The sequence below is a fragment of the Tachysurus fulvidraco genome, chromosome 19 (genome assembly GCF_022655615.1).
Source record: "Tachysurus fulvidraco isolate hzauxx_2018 chromosome 19, HZAU_PFXX_2.0, whole genome shotgun sequence".
NCBI lineage: Eukaryota > Metazoa > Chordata > Actinopteri > Siluriformes > Bagridae > Tachysurus > Tachysurus fulvidraco.
The window spans coordinates 22,214,613-22,224,612 of record NC_062536.1 but is presented as its reverse complement, the minus strand read 5'-3'; the positions used below and the strand labels follow the sequence as shown (position 1 = coordinate 22,224,612).

The 10,000-nt window shown below is 40.9% G+C and overlaps 2 protein-coding genes and 1 pseudogene across 5 annotated transcripts in view; all 3 read left to right on the top strand.

Moving 5' to 3' along the window:
• Nucleotides 1–10,000, top strand: part of LOC113650187 (B-cell receptor CD22-like) — a 1,781,460-nt gene that overhangs the window by 373,851 nt on the left and 1,397,609 nt on the right. The gene's annotated exons all lie outside the window — the stretch shown is intronic.
• The window catches only part of LOC113663456, a 644,552-nt pseudogene that overhangs the window by 209,852 nt on the left and 424,700 nt on the right, over nucleotides 1–10,000 (top strand).
• LOC125139580 (deleted in malignant brain tumors 1 protein-like) overlaps nucleotides 2,053–10,000 on the top strand; it is an 8,833-nt gene continuing 885 nt past the window's right edge. Inside the window, exons 1-9 of the mRNA XM_047803963.1 lie at nucleotides 2,053–2,317; nucleotides 3,196–3,513; nucleotides 5,146–5,208; nucleotides 5,465–5,767; nucleotides 5,949–6,266; nucleotides 8,416–8,730; nucleotides 8,815–9,141; nucleotides 9,295–9,609; nucleotides 9,831–10,000. The exon at nucleotides 9,831–10,000 is cut by the window's right edge and continues 136 nt beyond it. Coding sequence (XP_047659919.1) covers nucleotides 2,188–2,317; nucleotides 3,196–3,513; nucleotides 5,146–5,208; nucleotides 5,465–5,767; nucleotides 5,949–6,266; nucleotides 8,416–8,730; nucleotides 8,815–9,141; nucleotides 9,295–9,609; nucleotides 9,831–10,000 — 2,259 coding nt within the window. The 5' untranslated portion in view covers nucleotides 2,053–2,187. The remainder of the gene's footprint in view (nucleotides 2,318–3,195; nucleotides 3,514–5,145; nucleotides 5,209–5,464; nucleotides 5,768–5,948; nucleotides 6,267–8,415; nucleotides 8,731–8,814; nucleotides 9,142–9,294; nucleotides 9,610–9,830) is intronic.

The following is a 10,000-nucleotide window of genomic DNA, read 5'->3' as shown; positions in this document are numbered from 1 at the left end:
TTACGGGTTCCTGTAAATTGTAAAACTAAACTGTAAACATTAAGGTGTTTACAGAGCGACAAGCTGAAAACAAATGAATGGAATCATGAGATTTATTAAGATCAGTGGATTAAAATATAGGATATAGAGATGAGGAGAAATGTAGAATTAATTCTCTTCACACTCCATCACAGTAGGTGGCGGTATGAAGCTATGAAGTTTAAAGTCCACTTTAAGGACAGTCTTTAAAAAACATACACATTTATGTATATGTATATTTATGCATATGTATATACATTATTTCTCTGTCTATATTTTATATTTTTATATAGTTTTTTTATACAGTTTTCTTATATAGTTTATACTTTTTATTATTGTTCTATTATTTTTTTTTGTTTGTTTGCTTTTTTTTTAAAATACTTTTTATTCTTATACCGGACATTTACATAAAGCAATAAAAATTAACAAAGTGTGAGAAAGTCACTTCCCAACACTGATATGACTCCTGCAGAGCTAATCAGAGCACCGACAGCTCTGTGGATCAGCACATCGGCAGGCAGGCGGTGAAGGTGGTGTAGGGAGAGGAAACAAGAGTGAGGCTGATGTACTAGGATACAGGCCAGGCTAAGGAGCACAAACCCTCTGTGCCGAGCATCTTACTGCTAATGTACGGTCACTTCAGGGCAAAATCTTTTATTCAGCTTCTTTTTATAATTCACCCTGACCCGGCTATTGAGTTAGCAGTCAGTCAGATGACCGCACCGACTGAACAAGGGACTCCGGTAAGAACAGAGGCGGCGCTCTGTGTGTTCACATTCACAATGACTGGTGCACTAATGTCACACTGACTCACACTCATTGTTCTACAACATCTGCTACTCTAACACACACCTCTGTTACATACAAGCTGTTACATCCACCTCCATCAGACGTCACCGTGCTGCTGTTATTACTTACTGTTTAATTAATATCACACAAGCTTCTACTGCACTGATGCTCCACATTTTATTTAGATTTTTGTGGATTTTAGGACTTTATCTTTTACTGGGAATTTTACTGACAAATGTCACTGTTTTCATACAAAGACAATAAAGATTCTGTTCTATTGTATTCTGTTCTGTTCTGTTCTCAGGAACACACACATAAATTCACTTCAGTTCACATCATGAAAACATTTTCCTCATTTTAATAATAAAGTCTCATATTCAGAGTTAAGCTCATAAGGAGGACTTAATACTGAAATGACACACATGGTAACTCCAGACATAAACACTATTCAGGAGTTGTGTTTGTGTTTTTATTCATGGGTTTATATATTATGGGTTAGATTTGTGTGCTTTTGTATATTTTATTCTTTATTAATTATCAATTATTATTTATTAATAATAATAATAATACAGCAGTTTCCTAACAGCGCTCTCATCTGGTCAGTTAAGAGAACAAACACATTTCACTAAACAGAAGTGTGTGTGTGTGTCTGTGTGTGTGTGTAGAAGGGATGTGTAACTGATGTAGTTACAGTATTTTCATCAGTGTGTGTATCTGCTCTGTGCAGCTGTCAGCAGGAATTAATGCTGTACGACAGCCGAGTGTTTCCTCTCTCTGACATCAGTGTGTGATGTGGTCGACTCTCATCAGAGTCAGGAGGCGGCGCTCTGTTCATCAGTCACACACCTCAGAGACAGGAGGCGGAGCTCTGTTCATCAGTCACACACCACAGAGACAGGAGGCAGAGCTCTGTTCATCAGTCACACACCTCAGAGACAGGAGGCAGAGCTCTGTTCATCAGTCACACACCACAGAGACAGAAGGCGGAGCTCTGTTCATCAGTCACACACCTCAGAGACAGGAGGTGGAGCTCTGTTCATCAGTCACACACCACAGAGACAGGAGGCGGAGCTCTGTTCATCAGTCACACACCACAGAGACAGGAGGTGGAGCTCTGTTCATCAGTCTCACACTACAGAGACAGGAGGTGGAGCTCTGTTCATCAGTCACACACCACAGAGACAGGAGGTGGAGCTCTGTTCATCAGCTCTGACGTTATTTTGATATATATGGAGAAAGTGAAAGATGCCTCATCTGATTTGTTATTGAGGCTGTGTGATGATTTCCTCTCGTCTTTCTAATAAGGTAACAGTGAGTGTGATTGGCGGCCGTCTCTCTCCCTCTGTCTGTCTCTCTGTCTGTCTCTCTGTAGGGGGCTGAATGAGGGGATACACTTCTCTCAGTCTCTCTGGGCGAGTGGAGGTGAACACATCGTGTACAGCGAGGAGGGAGATGGAAATCTGTCTGACTTTAATTCTTCTCTCATCCACACTCACACTCACAGCAGCTGGTAAGTTCACACTGATTATTCACACGAAAACATCACACACTTCTCACTTTAACAGTAGGGACCAGTTTTAATCATGACATGAAGAAAGTTTCCTGGAGTGATTGTAACTTTATAAACAGTGAAAGTGTTTTATCTTTATAGAATATAAAAAGCTGTACATGAGAGTACACACATCATCCTCAGGGTTTGTTCTGAGGCCTCACTTATAAAATCAGAGAGATTAATGTTTAGAGTTTAGATATGATTTAGTGTGAGTAAAAAAACAACTGAACTAACATAAGTGTATGTGTGTGTGTGTGTTTGTGTGTGTGATTGTGTGTGTAAGTGAGTGAGTGTGTGTGTGTGTGTGTGTGTGTGTGTGTGTGTGTGTGTGTGTGTGTGTGAGTGTGTGTGTGTGTGTGTGTGTGTGTGTGTCTGTGTGTGTGTGTGTGTGTGTGTGTGTGTGTGTGTGTGTGTGTGTGTGTGTGTGTGTGCGTGTGTGTGAGTGTGTGTTTGTGTGGGCGAGTGTGTGTGTGTGTGTGTGTGTGTGTCTGTGTGTGTGAGTGAGTATGTGTGTGAGTGAGTGTGTGTGTGTGTGTGTGTGTGTGTGTGTGTGTGTGTGTGTGTGTGTGTGTGTGTGAGAGTGAGTATGTGTGTGAGTGAGTGTGTGTGTGCGTGAGTGAGTGTGTGAATGAGTGTGTGTAATCGCGCGTGTGTGTGTGAGTGAGCGAGTTTTGTGTGTGTTAGAGAGATAGAGAGATACATTTTTAGTGTGTGATTTTCAGTGTGTGAGAGAGTGTGTGTGAGATAAAGGAGACAGAGAGAGTGTATGCGTAAATACATTTAAATTGTGTATTGTATGTGTAAATTCCCCCCCCCCCTCTCTCTCTCTCTCTCAGACAATGTGAGGTTGGTGAATGGTGGAAGTCGCTGTGCTGGGAGAGTCGAGGTTCTTCATGATGGACAGTGGGGAACAGTGTGTAGTAAAAATTTTTATAACTGGGATATGAGAGAAGCAGCAGTGGTGTGTAGAGAGCTGCGCTGTGGGGAGCCTGTAAATGTGCGGTATAGAGCTCACTTTGGACAAGGATCAGGACCAATCTGGATTGATTATGTGGACTGTAGAGGATCAGAGTCGACACTGAAGGACTGTGGGTCACGTGGGTGGGGAAAAAGTGACTGTAATCATGGTGCAGATGTTGGAGTGACCTGCTCAGGTAAACTGTTTTTAACTGTAAGATTTAAATTATATCCTAAAAAATATCTTTAAAAACATGTCTATGTTTAACTTCTAAAATAAACATTTAACAGACTGCACCACCAGCATCTGGTGTAAATTTCAATGTGTTGTACAGTGACGCTGCAGTCTGGTTTAAAATCAGCTTTAGAGGAACATTTTATAACTAGAATGTACATTTTCTGAAGAAAATGTGAATGCTGCTTGCACGTGGCAAATCTCAGAGGCTAGTGGAGATGAGCATGTGACATCATCTGAATACTCTTGAGGAAGTTCCTCTCATCGTGCTGAGTGTTTTGATATGTCACATGTCTATGTTGTGCAAATTTTTGGATGTTCATGTGACATCACGTGACATAATGTGACATCACATGATGTGACCAGAATACACGTGAGGCAGTTCCCCTCTTTGTGCTGTGTGTTTTGATATATGACACGTCCATGTTGTGCAAAATTTATGATTTCACTTATTTTGGGGGCGGGGCTACATATGACGTCACGTGATGTCGAGTGCCATCACCAGAATACCCGGTGGGCTGCCAATACTTTTGGACAAAAGTAGCTACTAAGAGTTTAGACATTTCATGTAAATACTGCAGTCATTATGGGATTCTACATATTATTATACTGCATAGAACAGTACATGCAATTCTTAATGTTGAATGAACAATAGATAGATAGATAGATAGATAGATAGATAGATAGATAGATAGATAGATAGATAGATAGATAGATAGATAGATAGATAGAGGTGTGGTAAATTTGATTTAACTGAACCAACAGAGAGCTCTGATTATTACTGGTCAGTTTATCCTTCAAACTATGGCCATGTTTTCTTTACAGGACAAAGTTAACACAATGTGAATATTAATCCAATGATGATTTTTTTTTTTTTATTCAAATCAAAATAACTTTAAAGGCATGTTAAATTATATTATATCCAGTTGTGTAATGTGCAATGTGTAATTTTCAATTTTCAAAAAAAAAATCTTGTGTTTTGCTTTGGTGTCTTGTAGCTTCATTAAGATGTGCACAAGATTAACTGTTAGAGCTCACTCACTCTCTCACTCATTTTCTACCGCTTTATCCGAACTACCTCGGGTCACGGGGAGCCTGTGCCTAACTCAGGCGTCATTGGGCATCAAGGCAGGATACACCCTGGTTGGAGTGCCAACCCATCGCAGGGCACAACTGTTAGAGTGTGATATAAAAAATTAACATGTAAAATAACAACATGCTCTGGATCAAGTGCTGTTCGCTGTGCTGATGATTAATGAGTGAGGAAGATATTTTTCAAAATTACATTAATTATGATTAATGTGATCATTAAAACACTGACTGTTTATTTATAAATATATTCTTAAAGAACTTGATTCCTGACATTTAGGTCTGTGAACTTAATGCATTTTTATTAAAATAATATAAATGAAGAACTAATAACACTGAGTTAATCTACAGAACACGACTGTGAATACGAGGAATTTTCTCTGTTTACATGTTGATGTTCTTTTTGGACTGAAGTCACTGATTCTGATGACGTCACACTGTAATAGTTGTGACTCTTGAACACTATTTCTGTAACTTTAATGTTCATATCTGTGTTTTAATGTAGAACATGAAGCTGAGAATAGTGATGACACCATTAGAGCTGATCAGAAGACAGTTATACAGACAGGTATGATAATAATGTAACAGAACTGTAATTTTAGTGATGAACACAATCATAAATAACTTCAAAGTGGATTTAATGTCATTGTTTACAAAGAGAACCAAGAACCAGAGTGTGATGATGATTTTACCATGTCTCCATACACTTCTGTACACATCTCTCTCTCTCTCTCTCTCTCTCTCTCTCTCTCTCTCTCTCTCTCTCTCTCTCTCTCTCTCTCTCTCTCTCTCTCTCTCTCTCTTCCTCTCTCTCTCTCTCTCAGACAGTTTGAGGTTGGTGAATGGTGGAAGTCGCTGTGCTGGGAGAGTGGAGGTTCTTCATAATGGACGGTGGGGAACAGTGTGTAGTTCTGCCTGGGATATGAAAGATGCTGCAGTGGTGTGTAGAGTGCTGCGCTGTGGGGAGGCTGTAAAGATTAGTTACTGGGCTTACTTTGGACAAGGATCAGGAGAAATCTGGATATATGATGTGTACTGTAGAGGATCTGAGTTGACTCTGAACAATTGTAGCTCACAAGGGGGACATTTCTGTGCTCATAATATGGATGCTGGAGTCATTTGTTCAGGTAAACATCTGAATTTGTGAAAAAAATATCTTAATAATTAGTCACATTATGACCATTATTATAATTGTACAAATATTTTAATTGTAATCAAATGTAGATTGTATTCACATTTTAATGATTTCATTACTACACTGGATACCGTTATTAAGTCTTGTTTAAAATTTGCACAAATAAAACACAGATCACAGAATGCCGAGACTCAGTGCTGGTCCTCACCGGTGCTCTGGGAGAGTGGAGGTGTTTCATGGAGGTTCCTGGTCCACAGTGTGTGATGCTGACTTTGACCAGCAGGATGCAGAGGTTGTGTGTCGAGAGCTGGACTGTGGGATTCCTGTGAAGGTTCTGGGATCAGCTGCTTTTGGACGAGGGGAGGGTCAGGTGTGGACAGAGGAGCTTCAGTGTAGAGGAAAGGAATCTGGGATTTACTTCTGTCCATCATCATCTTCACTCAAACAGTCAACCTGTTCCCATGACAACGATGTGGGATTAATATGTTCTGGTTAAGTATCATGTTGTACCTTCTGTTTAAATACAGACCACATAGCTGTCAATCAAACTTTAAGGTGCCTGTGTTAATGTTCCTCTTTCACTGAGCTCTCGGCTGTGTGTGTGTATGTGTGTGTGAGTGTGTGTGTGTGTGTGTGTGTGTGTGTGATATAGAGCTTGAGAGAGTATGTTTGTTTTCTGTGTGTCTTGGTAGTGTATGTGTAAATCTCTCTCTCTCTCTCTTTCTCTCTCTCTCTCTCTCTCTCTCTCAGACAATGTGAGGTTGGTGAATGGTGGAAGTCGCTGTGCTGGGAGAGTGGAGGTTCTTCATGATGGACAGTGGGGAACAGTGTGTGGTAATGGCTTTGATATGAGAGAAGCAGCAGTGGTGTGTAGAGAGCTGCGCTGTGGGGAGCCTGTAAATGTGCGGTATTTAGCTCACTTTGGACGAGGATCAGGACCAATCTGGATGGATTATGTGAGCTGTAGAGGATCAGAGTCGACACTGAAGAAATGTGGGTCACGTGGGTGGGGAAAAAGTGACTGTAATCATGGTGCAGATGTTGGAGTCACCTGCTCAGGTAAATTTTAAGATTTAAAATAAGTCAGAAAATATGTAAAGAAAAAAATCTGTGTAATTTCTAAAAGGAATATTTGTAAAATCCTGACTGTTTCCTGTTCAGTTTCCTTCAGTTCTTATCATCTTCTCCTTCATGTGTCAGTGTATCAGTTTTAAAGTGTCATTTTCAGTGGACATGTTATTATAATAATACGAATGAAGAACTAATAACACTGAGTTAATCTACAGAACACGACTCTGAATACGAGGAATTTTCTCTGTTTACATGCTGATGTTCTATTAGGACTGAAGTCACTGATTCTGATGACGTCACACTGTAATAGTTGTGACTCTTGAACACTATTTCTGTAACTTTAATGTTCATATCTGTGTTTTAACATAGAACATGAAGCTGAGAATAGTGATGACACCAATAGAGCTGATCAGAAGACAGTTATACAGACAGGTATGATAATAATGTAACAGAACTGTAATTTTAGTGATGAACACAATCATAAATAACTTCAAAGTGGATTTAATGTCATTGTTTACAAAGAGAACCAAGAACCAGAGTGTGATGATGCTGTTACCATGTCTCCATACACTTCTGTACACATCTCTCTCTCTCTTTCTCTCTCTCTCTCTCTCTCTCTCTTCCTCTCTCTCTCTCTCTCTCAGACAGTGTGAGGTTGGTGAATGGTGAAAGTCGCTGTTCTGGGAGAGTGGAGGTTCTTCATGATGATCAGTGGGGAACAGTGTGTCATTCTGCCTGGGATATGAAAGATGCTGCAGTGGTGTGTAGAGAGCTGCGCTGTGGGGAGGCTGTAGAGATTAATTATTGGGCTTACTTTGGACCAGGATCAGGACAAATCTGGATATATGATGTGTACTGCAGAGGATCTGAGTTGAATCTGAACAATTGTAGCTCACAAGGGGGACATTACTGTTCTCATAATATGGATGCTGGAGTAACTTGTTCAGGTAAACTATTAGCAATTTTAACAATTAGTTAAAATTATTAAGATGTTTATAATTATACATATACATTGACTTTTTATCAGACTGTAATTTGTATTTACATTTAAATATTTTTTGGAACTACTTTGTAATGATTTATTGATTTTCCACCTTATTGAAAAGTTATGCAATATTTTAATTAAATAAAACACAGGTCACAGAATGCCAAGACTCAGTGCTGGTCTTCACCGGTGCTCTGGGAGAGTGGAGGTATTTCATGGAGGTTCCTGGTCCAAAGTGTGTGATGCTGACTTTGACCAGCAGGATGCAGAGGTTGTGTGTCGAGAGCTGGGCTGTGGGATTCCTGTGAAGGTTCTGGGATCAGCTGCTTTTGGCCGAAGGGAGGGTCAGGTGTGGACAGAGGAGCTTCAGTGTAGAGGAAAGGAATCTGAGATTAGCTTCTGTCCAACATCATCTTCACTCAAACACTCAACCTGTTCCCATGACAACGATGTGGGATTAATATGTTCTGGTTAAGTATCATGATGTAACTTCTGTTTAAATAGAGACCACATAGCTGTCAATCAAACTTTAAGGTGCCTGTGTTAATGTTCCTCTTTCACTGAGCTCTCGGCTGTTTGTTCAGGTCACACAGAGGCTCGGCTGGTGAACGGACCGGACTCCTGTTCTGGTCGAGTGGAGCTCCTGTACCTCGGTGTGTGGGGCACAGTTTGTGCTGTAAGCTGGAATATGAGAGCTGCAGATGTTCTGTGTGCACAGCTGGATTGTGGTAGTGCTGTGGCTGTGGTGAAGGTGGACTGGTTTGGGGAGGGGAGTAACCACATCTGGGCTGATGTGTTTGATTGTCAGGGGAAGGAGACTCACCTATCACAATGTGGTGTCTCATCATGGAGTCGAGCTGCATGCTCTCATAAACATGACGCTGGTATCATCTGTAATGGTGAGATATTAACGTCACATACACCAGGTTACTGAATAAAGTCAGAGTTCACTACAATATTTAAATGACCTTCTTCTGCTTCAGGATCCTCTGTGGCACTTCATGAGGGGCGAGTGCGGTTGTCTGGAGGGAGCGAGTGTCAGGGGGAGGTGGAGATTTATTTCAGACAGGACTGGAGGAGAGTTCTCCTGGACTCGTGGAGTCTGTCTGAGGCGTCTGTGCTCTGCAGACAGCTGGGCTGTGGCTCTGTGCTGAACTACCGCTCCTCTCCATCCACCACTGAACACAAACACATGTGTGTAACAGGATTCAGCTGCTCTGGGAGTGAAGAACATCTGAGGAACTGCAGCAGTGCACAAGCTGAACCTGTCAACTGCAGCTCCGGGGAACAGCTCTACATCACCTGTTCAGGTAAACACCCACAAATAAAAAAACTATTCATGAAAGTAATAAGTATCTTAAAATTGTAAAATATAATTTTTTAAATATACAGACACTTTGATTTTGTATGAAATTATATTATTTACATTATTTAATTTGTTATATAAAAAATTTTTTATCCAGTCCGAGAGTCCATCAGGCTGGTTGGTTCTGGTGGAGACTGTGCAGGAAGGCTGGAGGTTTTCCACAGTGGCTCGTGGGGGACTGTGTGTGATGACTCGTGGGGTATTGAGGATGTTCAGGTGGTGTGCAGACAGCTGCAGTGTGGAGAGGCCCTCAGTAACCACATACCAGCCTGGTTTGGTCCTGGAACTGGGTCCATATGGCTGAATGAGGTGGAGTGTGAGGGGAACGAGACGTCCCTGTGGAACTGCAGATATCAGCTGTGTGAAGAGGGTGAATGTGGACACCATAAGGACGTAGGAGTCGTCTGCTCAGGTACAGTGTGATGGCTGACAATAAACCTGTTAGATATGTATATGTTTTATTTCAAAACTGAGGTCCAAAGTTCCTGAAATTCAACATGATAGTAAGGACTTGTTTATAAATGTAATCCATCTTAAATATATTTTTACATAAAGATAATTTTACACATATTTAACTGTGTGGATAAAACAGGAAGTTTTCAAATGAAGTGTAAGTCGTCCTTCTCTCACCAGAGTTTAAAGAGATCCGACTCACGAAGGGCTGTGAGGGGAATCTGGAAGTGTTCTACAATGGAACCTGGGGTAATGTGTGTTACAATCAGATGGAAGATGAGACGGCAAACATGGTGTGTGGAGAGCTGAACTGTGGAAGACGTGGCAGTCTGTCAAACAAAGAAGCACGA